The sequence below is a fragment of the Mustela lutreola genome, chromosome 1 (assembly GCF_030435805.1).
Source record: "Mustela lutreola isolate mMusLut2 chromosome 1, mMusLut2.pri, whole genome shotgun sequence".
Taxonomy (NCBI): domain Eukaryota; kingdom Metazoa; phylum Chordata; class Mammalia; order Carnivora; family Mustelidae; genus Mustela; species Mustela lutreola.
In genome coordinates, this window is record NC_081290.1 from 256461 (window position 1) to 273054 (window position 16594).

Below are 16594 nucleotides of genomic sequence, written 5' to 3' on the forward strand. Positions count from 1 at the left end.
GGGGTACAGCGCAGCGACTCAACCGTTCTGTCCGGCTCGGCCTCTCCAGCGCCGCGCCCCCGCTCCCGGCCGGGCTTGCTGTCTACAAGTTAAGACTCTGCTTCCCGGTTCGTCTCTGCTTTTCCTTTGCTCGTCGTTTTGTTTCTTCAGTTCTACCTGTGAGTGGAATTCTGTGGTTTTCGTCTTTCTCCGACTGACTCGTTTCACTTAGCGTTGCCCTGTCTCGCCCATCCGTGTCCTTGCAAATGGCAAGATTTCATTCTTTTTTGTGGCTGAGTCATTCTCCACTGTGTGTGTTCATATCCACTGCTTCTTTACCCGTTTATCAATGAACATTTGGGCCTTTTTCATAATTCGGCTATTGTAAATGACGCAGCAATAAACATGGGGGTGTACATATCCTTCTGAATTAGTGCTTTGGTGTTCTTTGGGTAAATACAAGTAACATAGCACCGGTTTCTTTCTTATTTTTTTAAGATTTTATTTATTTATTTGACAGACAGAGATCACAAGTAGGCAGAGCAGCAGGCAGAGAGAGAGGAGGAAGCAGGCTCCCTGCTGAGCAGAGAACCTGATGCGGGGCTTGATCCCAGGACCCTGAGATCATGACCTGAGCTGAAGGCAGACACTTAACAGACTTAGCCACCCAAGCACCCCATACACTTTTTTTCTTAAGATTTATCTATTTTAGAGAGAGAGAGAGAGAGAGACAGTGGGAGCAGGTGGAGGGCAGAAAGAGAGGGAGAGAAGCACACTCTGCGCTGAGCCCAGAGCCCGACGGGGGGTCTGATCCCCCCACCTTGAGATCGTGACTTGAGCTGAAACCAAGACTTGGGCACTTAGCGGCCTGAGCCACGCAGGAGCCCCCAGATATAAACTTGATAGCAGAGAATGTAAGCTACTGCTGCTTAGCTGAACGCTGGGCACACGGTGGGCACCCAGTACACATTCGAGTGGCGAGTCGAGTGAGCACCTCGAGGAACAGCCGGCGCAAGGCCAGTTAACATCCTTCTCTCCAGACTCCGGCACATATTTGCTTTCAGTTTCCCCTTGTTTTAGAGTACAGTTGGAGAACCAAAAAATTCAAACTAAAATTTAAACTTAGTAAGTCTAACCCAATATCTCAAAACAATGCAGTTTATGTGAACTATTTAGACAGCCTAAATGGAACAAAAAAATGCTTAGGAAATTACCCTCACTAAGGGATTTCTACATTAAGAAAAAATTTTAATTTTCGATACAGTTGAGTAAAACGATGATTATTTTCTGAAGACACCCCGAAATCAGCCTGTTGTCTCATGAGTGTTTCTAGTTGAGTAACTGTTGACCAGTTGTTGATCTTGTGTGAGTCCCTCAAAACCCAAAGGCTGCATGGAAATGATACCACTTCATAATTATTAAGTGATCCACATGAACTGTCCTAGTTCATTTGAAGATTTTTCTTTTCTTAAGATTTCATTTATGTATTTGATGGGGCAGGGGAATAGGGAGAGGAGCAGAGACTCTTTTTAAAAAATATTGATTGATTGATTGATTTTAGAGCACACACGAGTGGGAGGGGCAAAGGGAGAGGGAGGGAGAATCTCAAGCAGACTCTGTGCTGACTGTGGAGCCAGACATGGGCTCAGTCTCACAACTGTGAGGCCACCACCACGAGATCGCAACCTGAGTGGAGTCCAAGAGTCCCATGTGCAGCCAACGGCACACTCAGGCCTCCTGAATATTTTCATTTCTAATTCATTCTCATCACATAACTTGGGAGTCACCAAATCTGTGTGACACAGTGGGAAAACCCTGGACTTGGAATCAGAAGACTGGGTCTAAATCTACTGTACAAGGTTATTGTGAAGATTAAATGAAATATTACTACTGATAAAAAATCTGTTGAACACCTACTTCATATTGTATATGGTGCTAGATGTGTTACATACATTAATTCTCAAAATAAGGATTGTGAAATATGCTGCATTATTGCCACTTTACAAATAAGGAAATGGGGTTCTGGGAGGTGGGAAAAGTGGCCAAGTTTCCACAACCTTTCAAGATGTGGGCTAGGATGCATGTAAGGGGCTCTCACTAGCGTGTGTGTAAACTGGAGCTCACCATAAGAATGTGGGTGTCTAATGACCAAAGTGTCTCTGAAAGGATCATTCCTATTAATTTCACTTCTCTGGCATAATGGATCAAACCAACTTATATCCAGGAGCCCCACACGCATCACATCTCAACCACAGACCATCATGTGTGCAAGTTGCTTTTCTTCGCTTCCTCATTTATGTTTTCCATATTAGTAACTTCTATGTGAACTGCATTGGCCCACATCTAGGATGTCACAAGGCCTCGTGGTTTAGAAAACTTGCAAAGATCCACTTTTCAAATCACTCAAATACTTGAAAGAAACTGTTGTGAGTTTTGTCTTTTGAGGTGGCATTTGGGTCAATGTCATGGCAAAGGCAGAGAAAGAACCTAGGAGTCTGCTTTCCCACCCCTGTGTCTACGGCCATATAATCTCCTGGTGACTTGGTGTTTACGTATGAGTTTTTTTCTTAGGTATTGTTTCAGGATATAAAGCTGATTCAGGTTGCAAAATAGTAACTGATAGACCCACACAAACTCCTAACTGTCGCTATATAGTTCACTTTTAAGCTGCCTGAGAATAGAGCTATGCAAATTAGATACACATCTCAAAACTATCCATTCTTAAGTAAGCTTTAGACCCAAAGTGGGGCTTGAACTCATGACCTTGCGGCCAAGAGTTGCCATACTCTACAGACTGAGCCAACCAGGTGCCCCCAGTTCATTCTCATTTATTGCTCTACAGGTGGTGCGAACTCAGTAAAAAAAAACCTTAAGGGTTTTGGAGTCCTTCGTTCAGTCCACAAAGGTGTACTGGGTGGCCACTAGGTGCCAAGCACGATGCCCGGAACTTTCGCGAGTGCACAAGGCGCGACAAAGGCCGTCTGCGCAGACGAGGCCAGCCTGAGGGCAACGGTCCCAGCGCCCACAGACCCCCGGCGCCCGCAGACGGCCCGGCCCCCGCGGGCTCGGGGCGCGGGGAGAGCCGCCCCGGGGCCTTTCGGGCACAGCCGCGCGGAGGAAGCTGCACTTGAGCCGAGACAAGCTGCCGCGGGCCCGGGGTTCTGCGTCCGTCAGGTCCCCGCCGTGGCCGTCGGACACGTCCCTGCCTCGGAGCCCGAGTCGGAGCGAGACGCGAGCGGCGCCCGCACCTGGCCGGGCCGCGGGAACCCGACGGAACGCGACGGCGGCCTCGGGGCAGTGCTGTTCGCAGCCGCGCAGCGCCCGGGGCGTCGAGGGGGCGTCGAGGGGGCGCGGAGGGGTCTGCGCGGCAGCGGGAGGGGACGGCGCGGGGGGGGGGGCGGGCACAGGCTCCGAATCCGGGAGGCGGGCGCTGCCCTAGGCCGGGCTGCGCGTCCGGAGAGCGTCGAGGCCCCGCGCCGTTCGCAGCCGCGCCGGAGGCCCTGGAGGCCGGTCTCTCCGCGGCGGGGCGAGAGGGCGAGAGCGGGCGGGAGGAGCCGCCGGGAGCCGCTCTCGGTCGAGGACGCGGGTCGACGTGTCTTCAGCCCGACGGGGCGGCGGCGGCGACAGCGGGGCGTCCGAGGACTCGGCGCCGCACCTCGTGCTCCGGGGTCCGTGCCCCGCGCTCGCTCTGCGGCGCTCCCGCGCGCTTGGCCCCCGGCCAAGCCCGCACCCTCCGAACGCGTGGGGGGGTCGTAAGGGGGCGGGACGGGCCGCGAGGGCAAGCGTGCCAGGAAGTGGGAGCGAGCGGAGGGGGCGGGGCGGCGAGGAGGGGGGAGGGGTGCGCGGTGCAGTGGGAGGGGTGCGGGGCAGGAGTGGGAGGGGTGCAGGGCGCAGTGGGAGGGGTGCGGGGCAGGAGTGGGAGGGGTGCAGGGCGCAGTGGGAGGGGTGCAGGGCGCAGTGGGAGGGGTGCGGGGCAGGAGTGGGAGGGGTGCAGGGCGCAGTGGGAGGGGTGCGGGGCGCAGTGGGAGGGGTGAGGCGCGCGAGAGAAAAGGGCGCCGCGGCGGGGCGGGAGGCGCGCGCGGTCTGGGCTGCGGGGCAGGGGTGCGGCCAGGTGAGCCCGAGATGCTGCTGCGCTGGAGACCGGGGCTGCAGCTGCTGCTGCTCCTGGGGCCGCTCGGCCCTTTCTCCCCGGGCGCCCTGGCAGGACCCGCGCAGGCCGAGGACGCGGTGGAGCTGGACTTGGCCACCGAGCGGCCGGTGCAGCGGGTGAGTCCCGCCTTCCTGTCCTTCACCATCGACGCCAACCTGGCCACGGACCCGCGGTTCCTCGCCTTCCTGGGGTAAGCGCCGGCCTGCGCGCCCCTTGGCCTGCCTTCCTGACATCCGCGCCCGCGAAGCTCGGGCTCCCTCCGTCTCTCTCCCTCCTCCACCCTCCCTGTCCCGGGTCTGCCGCCCCCAAACGGCTGTCCCGCCTGCGTTCGCCCAGCAGGTGCTGCCGGAGCGCCCGCCCGAGGGCCCGGTTTTCCGGGCAGTTTGGAAAGGAAACTTTCCACCTGCCCCAGAAATACGCCTGGAGGAGCGGACCCAGGCAAGTGCGCCTGACGGGCTGTGGGCCGGTTAGGACAGGTGCAGGACAGGTTAGATCGCGGCCCAGGCTTCCCTCTCGTAAACTGTTAGGAAGGTTTTAAAAAAAAAAAAAAAAAAAAAGCTGAAAAAGGTCTCAAGGGAAATAAGTGTGTGTGTGTGTGTGTGTGTGTGTGTGTATAAACTATGATTTTACATATGTTAAAATAAACTTCTGAAGAGCAGTTTTAGGTTCGCAGCAAAGCTGTACAAGGAGAGATTCCCAGTATTATACTTTTTTTTTTGTTGTTTAATCTAAGTATTAACTAAATGAGACTTAGGAGACGATTGCAGTGAACTCCTGGGCCTGAATAAAAAGATATTTTTCCAACATGAGGCTGCAGAACCAGCTGTGGTTTTGTTTCCTCGCCCAGGAAAGACGGACTGGTGCTTGTTCACTGGCCGTTGCCCCATGAGTACGAGCTGATCCCAGGACTGGATGCTGCTGCAGGGACGGGCCCAGGTCATCTAGGTCATGAGAGCCTCCAGAGATGGCCACACCTCAACCAGCCCAAACAGCCCAGAATCTCCTCTTTGGCAAACACCTGTGTGCTCTCCTGCCTGCGCCCTCCCTGCCAGGGGCCATTGCTAATTTTGCTCATTAATTCTGTAAAGAAAAGCAGGTAGCCTAGTGGTGAGGACACTGGAGGTCAGACCACACCAGCTTGATTCCCATCTCCACCAAGATGGGTGGCTTGGTTGTTACAAGTGGCTTGGCAGGGCCCCACTCCAGAGTGGGAGAATCAGGGCCCAGACCTCAGAGGTGTTCAACGGAGGCCTGAGCAGATTTCCTCAGATGGCATGGTTCTGGTGTCCCATGGTGGCAAACAGATGTGGTTTTTCTCTTTTCCACATTTGCTATTAGCACAGAACTTAAATGCCAGTGATAGAACATTCTAGAATTGGAAAGGAGCATCTTTTCAGTCTGCCTTCTTCCCGGAAGTAAGTAATCAACTACCCAATCAAAAATGCCCTGTGCTGGGGCGCCCAGGTGGCTCAGTTGGTTAAGCAGCTGCCTTCAGCTTGGGTCATGATTCTGGGGTCCTGGGATCGAGCCCCACATGGGGCTCCCTGCTCAGCAGAGAGCCTGCTTCTCTCTCTCCCCCTCTCCCTGACACTCTGCTTACTTGTGCTCTCTAACTCTCTGTCAAATAAATAAAATACTTAAAAAAAAATGCCCTATGCCTGACCGCGGGCGTGTTCATCCTCCACTTGCTTCAAGCTCGGACTGAACCTCCGCCTCACCATTCTCAGCCTGCGGCCACGTTTCTCTTTCCCAGAGCCAATGAAGTCAGTGGACAAGAACTTCCTCTTCTTCTTCCACCAAACCTGCACACATACCACGGCTGCGTCTAGCTTTCTTCCTTTCTCTGTCCTCAGGCCAGTGTCTCTACTCTCTGTCCTCTCCTGCCTCCCCGAGGACTTTGTTCTCTCCTTCGTCTTTAACCTCTCTGTTTGGACTGAGTCCTTCCTCATGATGTGGAAACCCCCTCAAGTGCTTCCCGTCTCCGCACTGTGCCTGTGTGGGAACTGCCCTCTCTTCTCCCCTTAGCGGCCTTCCTCACCACCCCTCCTTCCTCGATCTGCGACACGATGTTCCTGTCGTTGTGTCATAAAGTCCGTCTCTCCAGCATCACCAGTGACCTTTTATTGCAAAATCCATTGAACACCTTTCTGTCTGGTGCCCGTTGTGGGTTGCCTTCCTGGGTGCTGCCCCCACAATTCACACACGGAAGTCCTCACCCCTCTACCTCAGTGTGTGAGCTTAATTGGAAATAGTGCCATTGCAGATACGATTACTTAAGAACTAGTTGTAGTGAGGGGCGCCTGGGTGGCTCAGTGGGTTAAGCATCTGCCTTCAGCTCAGGTCATGATTTCAGGGTCCTGGGATGGAATCCTGTGTCAGGCTCCCTGCTGAGCTCCTCTGCCTGTAGCTCCCTCTACTTTTGCTCTCTCTCTGTCAACTAAATAAATAAAATCTTTAAAAAAAAAAAAAGTACTATGGAGTATTATGCCTCCATCAGAAAGGATGAATACCCAACTTTTGTAGCAACATGGACGGGACTGGAGGAGATGATGCTGAGTGAAATCAGTCAAGCAGAGAGAGTCAATTATCACATGGTTTCACTTATGTGTGGAGCATAAGGAATAACACGGAGGACGTGGGGAGATGGAGAGGAGAAGGGAGTTGGGGTAAATCGGAGGGGGAGACAAACCATGAGAGACTGTGGACTCGGAGAAACAAACTGAGGGTTCTGAAGTGGCGGGGGGTGGGAGGTTGGGGGAACCAGGTGGTGGGTATTGGAAAGGGCACGGATGGCATGGAGCACTGGGTGTGGTGCAAAAACAAAGAATTCTGGGACACTGAAAAGAAATTTAGCTGTAGTGGAATGGAGGTGGCCCTCATCCCTTCTGACTGACGTCCTTACAAAAAGAGGACATGTGGAGACGCCTATGCGCAGAGAGAAGGGGTGTGGAGACTGGAGCGGTGGGTGCCGGGGCTGCAGGGAGCCACGGGAAGCTGGGAGGAACCTGGGACAGGTCCTTCCCCCGGAAGTGCAGAGGTGGCCTGGCCTTGCCCACACTCGGTCTCAGATTTCCGGCCTCCACTCCCATGAGAGAGTAGGTTTCCCTGTTGAAGGCGCCACTCTGTGGCATTCGGTTCTGGAGTGTCTCGGAAGCGTTTGGCGAGGCTGACCATGAAACTTTCTCATCCCTTCGGGTCTGGGTCACTTCAGCTTCTGGGGGTTCCCCACCTCTCTCACACCTCGTCACCTTTCTCTAGCTTGTCCTCGATGTTTGGTGTCCCTCAGACGCCTGGCTTGGGCTTTCTCTCCACGTCACATAATCTCCTGAGGGGTTTCTCCCGCTTCCTGGCCGTGAATTGCTGCCCTGTGCGCTCCGAGCTGTTCCGGGGCTGGCTCTGGGCAAGAAGGGAGACGGGTTTGGGTTCGATTTTTTTCTTCTTTTCTTTTCTTCTTTTCCCTGATTTTTCTGGTTTCTGTGGTATGACCCTCCTACCCTGGGTGCTTTCAAACCGCCTGCAGTTTAACAGCTCCTCCTCAGAGCCTCACAACTGGCTGTCAGCCCGCAGCAGCCGGTGCCAGAAGGCGGCCTGCTTCGGGGCCGGGAGAAGCAGCTTATTTTCACACAGAAGGTAACACTGAAACACCCGCAGACTTTGCTTTGCCCTCACAAACTGCTCCGGGAGCAGCGTACCTGCGGCTGCTTTGATGCGGGTCTTTTTGTGTATTTCCACATGGTCCTGGTGGCGTGGATCCCCCCACCTCCCCCTCCCCTCACCTCCCCCTCTCCCTCCCCCCACCTCCCCCTCCACCTCCCCCCACCTCCCCCCACCTCCCCAGCCGCCCGCGGGTGCTGGAAGCCTGTACCTTTGATCAGTTCTCTATGACATGTCTAAGCTCTGGTTTCTGTCAGAGGGCATCGCCGTTGTATTCTCAAAACAAGAAAACGCTCCCTTGCAAAGGAGACAAACAAAACGGCCTTGAACACCGACACCTCTGAAACACGTGCTTTCCCTTACGTGGCAGGAGCCGGAGCACTGGGTTTGGGTTGTGTTCAGAGACAGACAAGCTTTGTCTGGGCCCACTTGCCCTTCCGTCAGGGCGGACTCGCTTGTTCATCCACTTCAGGAATATTCATTGAGCACCGGCTGTGTGCCCGGCTCTCGCCTAGGTGCTGAGGAGACTCTGCTCGCCGGAGGATGAGCACTTCGGTGGTGGCGGGGGGCGGACAGAGAGGGAACGAAGCGTGGTAAGGAGCGGACTTGAGGGAACGCTGAGTGATCGGAGGGACGTCGGAGCGGGGTGGTGCGACTGGGAGTGGGCCCAGCTGCTGCGGTCACTGCCTCTGGGAGGCGGGTTCCGGGGCTCTGGGGTCTGACCCAGGCTGGGCGCAGACACTGTCCCGAGTAGCACAGCCCCTGTGCGTGGTGCCAGTCTTCCTTCCGTTTCCAGAGAGCATCCGTCTCTGTGGCTGCACAGAACGTCTCCATGAGCTTCCTCTGTCTTCACACGCAGTCACGGTGCCAAGGACGCCTCGGAGCCTGACCAAGGGCAGGGGCCAGAGCCAGCCTGCGGGGACTCGGGGGGGGGGGAGCGCCTCGTATCCGCTGAGGGGCCGGGGGTTACCGGTCAGCTTAGACGAGGACTCCTCATTCTGCGTGTCTGACGTGTCCCTCAGCTCGGGCAGTACACACGCCAGGGCCAGAGGGCAGTGAGTTTTGGGGGTTGCTTTAACACGTCCAGTCCGACAAAACGGAGCCCTCCCCCGGCCCTCATCCCCGTCTCCCGGCCGTCACCTGTTCTTCACCTCAGCGAGTGTCACCGGCCTCCGGGGGGAACCTCGCCTCTTCTGTAACCCCGGTTAGACACCCAGTCCCGGGTTCCTGCCTCCGCAGGTGTCTTGAATGCACCCCCTCTCTCCTGCCCACAGCTGTCACCTGTCTCAGCCCGTCCCCTCCTGTGCACGTCAACGCGACCCCAGTCTGGGTCCTTCCGTCACTTGTCCGCACGGCAGGCGGACACTCTCCTCCAGAACAGAAGCCTGGCGAGGCCCTTTCACTGCCCCAAGTGCTTCCGGAGCTGCCCGTCGCCCTCACCTGAGGCCGGCCCTGGAGGCTCCGCCGTCCGCCCTCTCCGGCCGCCTCGGGCCCTTCTGCAGCCCCAGCTGCAGCTCCTGGTCGTCAGGGCCGTTCTCCCCCACCCCCGCCTTCTCTCCCTCACCTAGAACCTTCCTTCCGTCTCACCTCGATGGCTTCGACCAGGATATGATTTATTCCTTTTGAATACCGGACAGTGGAGCTACTTCCCCCCAAAACCTCTACGCAGCCCCTACCTCCAGCCCAGAGCTCGGGTTAGGGCCCCTTCATGCGTTCTCCTGGCACCGCTCCGGGACGGCCTGTGCACCTGTGTAAACATGTGTGTTTGCGGGGGGCGCCTGCGGGGCTCAGTCGGTTAAGCACCTGCTCTTGATTCGAGTGCAGGTCATGATCTCAGGGTCACGGGATCGAACACCACCCCCTTCCCAAACCGGGTTCCGTGCTGAGCAGAGAGTCTGCTTGGGACTCTCTCTCCCTCTGGCCCTCCCCCACTTGTGCAAGTTCTCTTTCTCTCTTTCCCTCAAATAAATACATAATACTTGTCAAATTAGGAATCAGAATATTATCTAACTCTCATTCATTTGACTGAAATTCAGAAGGATGGTTTTCCTTGAAAGCCAGAGTTAGGGAGAAAAGGAAGAATCTTAAATCATTTATGAATTTATCTGAGAACATAAACTTTTTTTTACATTTTAAAAAGACTTATTTTATTTCATAATTTTTAAAGATTATTTATTTCCTGGGCGCCTGGGTGGCTCAGTGGGTTAAGCCTCTGCCTTCAGCTCAGGTCATGATCTCAGGGTCCTGGGATCGAGCCCCACATCGGGCTCTCTGCTCAGCGGGGAGCCTGCTTCTTCCTCTCTCTGCCTGCCTCTCTGCCTACTTGTGATCTCTGTCTGTCAAATAAGTAAATAAAATCTTTTTTTAAAAAAGATTATTTATTTACTTACTTGAGTGAGAGAGAGAGATTGAGCAGGAGTGGGCTCCCCGCTGAGCAAGGACACCCCCCCCATGCAGGGCTCCATCCCAGGAGCCTGAGATCGTGACCTGAGCCGAAGGCAGGCACTTAACCAACAGAGCCACCCAGGTGCCCCAAGATCTATTTATTTTAGAGAGAGCATGAGCGCACGTTGGGGGTGAAGAGGGAGAGCATCCACAAATGCTTCCTTTCCCGCTGAGCATGGAGCCTGACGTGGCTCCAGCCCAGGACGCCGAGATCATGACCCAAGTCAAAATCAAGAGTCTGATGCTTAACCTACTGTGCCTCACAGGGGCCCTGGGAACATAACATTTTTGAAGACAATCTACTTTTCAAGAAACAGAGTCTTCTTCAGTTTCTTTCATGAGTGTTCTGTAGATCCTCGAGTACAGATCCTTTCTCTCTTTGGTAGGTTTATTCCCAGGCATCTTATGGTTCTTGGTGCTATAGTAAATGGAATCGATTCTCTAATTTCCCTTTCTGTATTTTCATTGTTAGTGTGTAAGAAAGCCACTGATTTCTGTACATTGACTTTGTATCCTGCCACGTTGCTGAATTGCTGTATGAGTTCTAGTAGTTTGGGGGTGGAGTCTTTTGGGTTTTCCATATAAAGAATCATGTCATCTGCGAAGAGAGAGAGTTTGACTTCTTCATTGCCAATTTGGATACCTTTTATTTCTCTTTGTTGTCTGATTGCTGTTGCTAGGACTTCTAATACCATGTTGAACAAGAGTGGTGAGAGTGGGCATCCTTGTCGTGTTCCTGATCTCAACGGGAAGGACGCAAGCTTTTTCCCATTGAGGATGATATTTGCTGTGGGTCTTTCATACATAGATTTGATGAAGTTCGGGAATGTTCCCTCTATCCCCATACTTTGAAGCATTTTAATCAGGAACAGATGCTGGATTTTGTCAAATGCTTTTTCTGCATCAATTGAGAGGACCATGTGGTTCTTCTCTCTTCTCTTACTGATCTGTTCTGTCACACTGATTGATTTGTGAATGCTGAACCAAACTTGCATCCCAGGGATAAATCCCACCTGGTCATGGTGGATAATCTTCTTAATGTACTATTGGATCTTGGAACACTAGAAAAATAAAATTAAGTTAAACAAGTAAAATAAACACAGAGTCCTCTTTCCTACAGTGCCCATTCTTTCAATCTCTTTCCCTCCATCACTCATAAAAGGGTTATGAGTGTTTTGAAAGTTCTGAACATTGTCCTACTTGTCAAACTAAAGTATAAGTTCTTGCCAGAGTCAGAGCTCCAAGTCGCCCGCAGGCACCTAGACGTGTGACCTTGCACTGAGAAAGATTCAGACTGAGAAGACTTCCCTGGTATAGCGTTAGGACTTCTCCCTCCAGGCCCCATACAGCTACATGTTAAGAGATAGATCCACCTCAAGAGTGAACATGTTTGACTGGATTGTCCTGGAAAACATGCCTTTGGTTTCTTGCTTGTCTCCTAACAGTTCTCCGAAGCTTCGCACTTTGGCAAGAGGTTTGTCTCCGGCATACCTGCGATTTGGTGGCACCAAGACGGACTTTCTCATTTTTGATCCCCAAAAAGAACCGACCTTTGAAGAGAGGAGTTACTGGCAGTCTCAAGTCAACCACGGTGAACTTTTAAAGATTCACAATATGTTCTAATTCACTTGAGTCAGTCTTGAGCGTTCTCAGAGCAGTGTTCTGGCTGACATCTAACAATTAGTAAGAAATCCAGGACTGCCCAAGGAGGCACTCTCACAAAAGGGGGGATCAGGGGGGCAGGTTTCCTCCTCCCAGTGTTTTCAGGAACATGAGACTCACACAAAAAATTGTCCTGGGCGTACCTGAGAGTTAATCGTGCTGTAAATAGAACAATGATTGTAGCTGAAGGACACAGCTGCTTGGTGGGAGTGTGGGGACAGAAATGTGTCACACTGAAAAGAGTATTTTCAGCTGAAGACACGAGCAATGGATTGAAACCCATTTATTCCAAAAATAGAATGTGAATGGAAGGTACAAGAAGAGGGTGTGGAGATACGCTCTGCTTCTTAGAACGAATTTTACGATTTGATTTGTCGGGCAGTGATTGTCAAACTTTGTGGACTATCATAGTCCCTTGGGGTGTGTTCAAGTATTTGGGTTCTGTGTTCCAGCCTTAGGTTATGAGTTTAGCAAGCTCCTCGGGTGATTCTGATATTTGGAAGCCTGTTGGCTCCCCCTGAGAACCTGCTTTAGGGAGCAACGAGGATTTGCCCTACATCTTTCATAAGTGCCATGCAGACATCAAGTGGAAGTTCAATCATTATTGTAGCAATTATGAAAAGTATGCTGTATATATAGTTGAATTATAATGATGTATGCACATATATTAGTGGATAATATTTCAATATTTCATATATTACATATTCTCCTCAGTTAGGAAGTGTCCAGAACAGTTAATCGGTAATTGGGCTAAACTTGATAGAAGAGTAATTAGAAAAAGTGAAAAAAAATGGGAGAAATCTCTTAAAACGACATATTGGAAAAATTTACGTTAGACTGGACCATTCCCATCGGTCATGTGTGTTTGTAGGGTCTCTTCAGTTCGGACATTTTCCTCATCCTGTGTGTATATGTGGTGGGTGGTGGGGGATGTCAAGTGCTTCTGAAACATCTTTTTGAGCACAAGGATGGACGAGGCACAGGCTGCCAGAGGCCAGAAAGTGCAGCTTTCCAGAAAGGAAGTTGTTGGCGGGTCAGCCTGCCCTGGCAGCCAGCGCCCAGCAGCTCTGCTGCCTTGTGATAAAGAAGCACGATCTGCCTGACAGCATAGTGGTTGACTTGTCCAGTTGTCCATGTTGTGGTCTCAGAAGCGTTGAGGATACCATATTTGAAGGGGAAAAAAAATCAGTATTTCCTGTCCCACCATTATGGCAAGAGGAAATTATCATGAAGCAGATAGAGTCCAGCAAAACAAATTTCTGTGTATTTTGAAAGTGAATCTTAAGAGAATTAAACTATGTTTTCTTTTGTGGGGTTGTCTAGAAATTTTAAGTTTCTGAGGAGCTTTCTGAATTGTTAAATAATTTGAAGTTATGTCCAGTGTATCTGTGTCCAGGATATGTTTAATGTTTCTTATGAAAACTGCCCTTTGGGGTGTGTGTGCGCGCACGTGCGTGCGTGCGTGCGTGTGGTGATCAATTAGCCAGCAAATTTGACGTGTGTAACAGAGTATATCTTTCTCTGACCTCATACCTAAAAACCAGAAACGTAATTATCCTGCTTTGGTCACATAAATAGGTAATAAAATAAATGTATGGGATTGCAGCCTTACCCCTGTGAAAAGAGATTCTCTACACTGTTTCTCCCACTTGTAGATCCTTGCGAGTCTGGATCCATCCCATCTGATGTAGAGGCGAGGCTGCAGATGGAGTGGCCCCTCCAGGAACAATTGCTGCTCAGAGAACAGTTTCAGGAAAAGTTCAAGAACAGCACTTACTCAAGTAAGAGATGACGTCCCCGCCCCCAAAATACATGGGTAGCTTGAACTCGGGCTTGAACCACGTAAGCCCTGTAGCAGTTGTGTCAAGAGTTAATGGGAAATCTTGAACCCAAAATTTCTGATTTTTTTGTTTCTTCCTCTGACTTTGCCTATTAGCCATGAAGTAAAATCTAGAAATCATACATTCACGAGCTGATAATGACCTTTACTGCTCTGAGCAACTAGGAAGCCAGAGGAAGACACGGATACATTCCACGTGTGAGAATAAAATACAAAAGTATGAAGAGCAAATAATGGGGTGCTTGACTACTTCAGTCAGTAGAGCCTGTGACTTTTGATCTCCGGGTTGGGGGTTCGAGCCCCATGCTGAGTGTACAGATTACTTAAAAGTAAAAATAAATCTTGAGGGGAAAAAAGAGCAAGTTGTGAAAACCATTCACACATCGTCATCCATTCCATGTCTTCTCCCAAAGCAACCCCTGTTACGAGTTGCTGTACCATTAGGCAGTGGAAGCCCCAGTCAAAGCGGACAGTGCTGGCCATCAAGCATCTCTCTCTTTTTCTTTCCACTGTGGCTTTGCAGACATAGACCTAGCTTGATGACCCACGAATTTATTTCCATTCACTGAAACAGTTATCGAGTCTTCAGAATGGGATAATGTTGTCATGTAGGGCTTTAAAACACCTGAAACAAGCGATCCTTATTTACCTATGAAAAATATTTCTATCTGCAAGTTGCTGTTTTAAACCCAACTAAGGGATGATGTTCCCCAGATCTCAGTTAAGGGAATAACCTGCTCAGATACCCTACAACTGTCTTTTAATTTTTGAAAAATAAATGACCTTGTAGCTAATCTGAGTCACTCGGCATCTCTAAGAGCACATTGTTGGAAGTAGATTATTTGTCTTTGTAAGGTTTTACTGTATACTATCTGGATTTAAGCATATCCAGTGGGTTTTTTAAAATATTTTTTATTTATAAAGTACAGAAAAGATGTGACACCTAGGAAATCAGAAAATGGTTTACATGTTAATAGATAATGCAGTCCTCTAAATGATTTATTGTATTTTAAAGGGGGAAAGGTGAACCACTCTGACACTTTAATAACATGATCTATGATTGAATGGAAGTTTGCAGAATGCAGGGCTGTCTCCATCCCATGAAGGGAATGACAAGAATACAAGAGACCCATAGCAGTAAGCCGTCACCTATAATAAATCATTACAATACAGGTCTGCTAAGAGAGGACTGCCTGGTGTTAGGTAATCTATTGATTTCTACTTTATTTTGCATCATGTTAAATGTTATACCAGTTTATCAGTTTCCTACCTTACACAGTCTTTCTGGAATCAAGATGGTAGGTTTCCACATCTTACCCTGCCGCTGGGACTAGGACCTTCATAGTTCCTACACCAGAAGAAAATTCCTTCACTAACTATGTAAGTAGGTCATTATAACTGCAGCCATCCTGTTGGCTAAAGTATGTATTTATTTTTTTTAAATTATTTTATGTTAGTCACCATATAGTACATCATTATGACTAAAATACTTAACAAATATGGATAGTTTATTTATATTTGGAAACGTTTGACTCCTGGTTTGAAGTTCTTCATCTAAAAATACATGTCTTAGAAACATAGATAGGAATGTCCTTTGTTTATTGTAGACACCAACTCATTATAGGGAGAAGTATCTCAGAAGCCCGTAGGTGTTCCTACACATTGTTCTGCCCTGACGGCGGAGGTTGGTAATGCCTGAGGAGCTTGAGCTGGCATTGTCCAATGGAGGAGATTGCAGAGGTCTGTGGTGGCAAGGACAGTCACTGTCCTCAAATGTGTCTATCATGGCACTGACTAATTGCTTAGTCAGTGGCCCACACCCTTAAATCAGGTGTCCTAGAAGATATAGGTAAATTTTCTAATTATACGACCCATTGGATGATGGGTTTCTCTTAAGTAGAAGATGACAAAAACATTTGTCACGAGACTAACCTGTGTAAGCCTGTTTAGGTAGGAAAAGGAAGCAGTGTTACAGATGTAATTCTGGGTGTGACTGCAGGAAGACACTTCCTTATTCAGATACTTAATGAGCTCGTTCTTTGCTCTCCTTCTTCCCCACCTGTCTTCCACATGACCTGACTCCTCCGCCTCCATCAGCCGCTCCCCACTGAAAGTGGACACGTTCAAGTAAACAGACATGGCATAACCCCAAGGACAGAATCGGTGCCACTTTCAGTTTGTCCGTTAGATTATCCTTGTCCCGGGGTCTTTCCGTCCTCTTGTACAATAAGGGTGATGACTGGGAGTTGGAAGATCAGCTGTGAGTTTTCTTTTCTTTTTGATTTTATTTTTTATTTGTCAGAGAGAAGGAGAGAGAGAAACAAGCGGGGGAGTGGCAGGCAGAGGGAGAGGGAGAAGCAGGCAGGCTCCCCACTGAGCAGGGAGCCCAGTGCGGGACTCGATCCCAGAACCCTGGGATCATGACCTGAACCAAAGGCAGATGCTTAACGGACTGAGCCACCCAGGTGCCCCTTAGCTGTGAGTTTTCATATTGTTCTTATTTTGAGGACAGAGTAGGCTGACTGGGTTTTTGTTTGTTTTTTTTTTAAAGAGTAGATTCCAACTCAGTAATATTTAGCCCTTATTCTAGATGTTATTATTCTGCTGTAGGAAGAATATAATAGTTTTTTAAGCCATATACATTCCAAGTGTGTTCGGAAAAATGAAATAGACAAAGAGTCAAGTATGAGTTGAATAAATACTCTGAAATGCAAGCATTCTAGGTTTTTTGAAAATGTCACAGAGGGACTAGGTAGTGATAGTCCCTAATATCTGTGAAGGTTTTTATGGTTCACAGTGAGTTTTGATCCATGTCATTTCAACCTCGGTTTTGTGAGTAGACACCTCCCGGTGCTAGTTCCAGG

General features: G+C 50.0%; 1 protein-coding gene across 1 annotated transcript in view; it reads left to right on the top strand.

Annotated features, from left to right (window-relative positions):
• The first annotated feature begins 4000 nt into the window (after positions 1-4000).
• HPSE (heparanase) overlaps positions 4001-16594 on the top strand; it is a 29636-nt gene continuing 17042 nt past the window's right edge. The window contains exons 1-3 of the mRNA XM_059146418.1: positions 4001-4319; positions 11674-11819; positions 13546-13671. Of these exons, the coding sequence (XP_059002401.1) occupies positions 4102-4319; positions 11674-11819; positions 13546-13671 (490 nt within the window). The 5' untranslated portion in view covers positions 4001-4101. The remainder of the gene's footprint in view (positions 4320-11673; positions 11820-13545; positions 13672-16594) is intronic.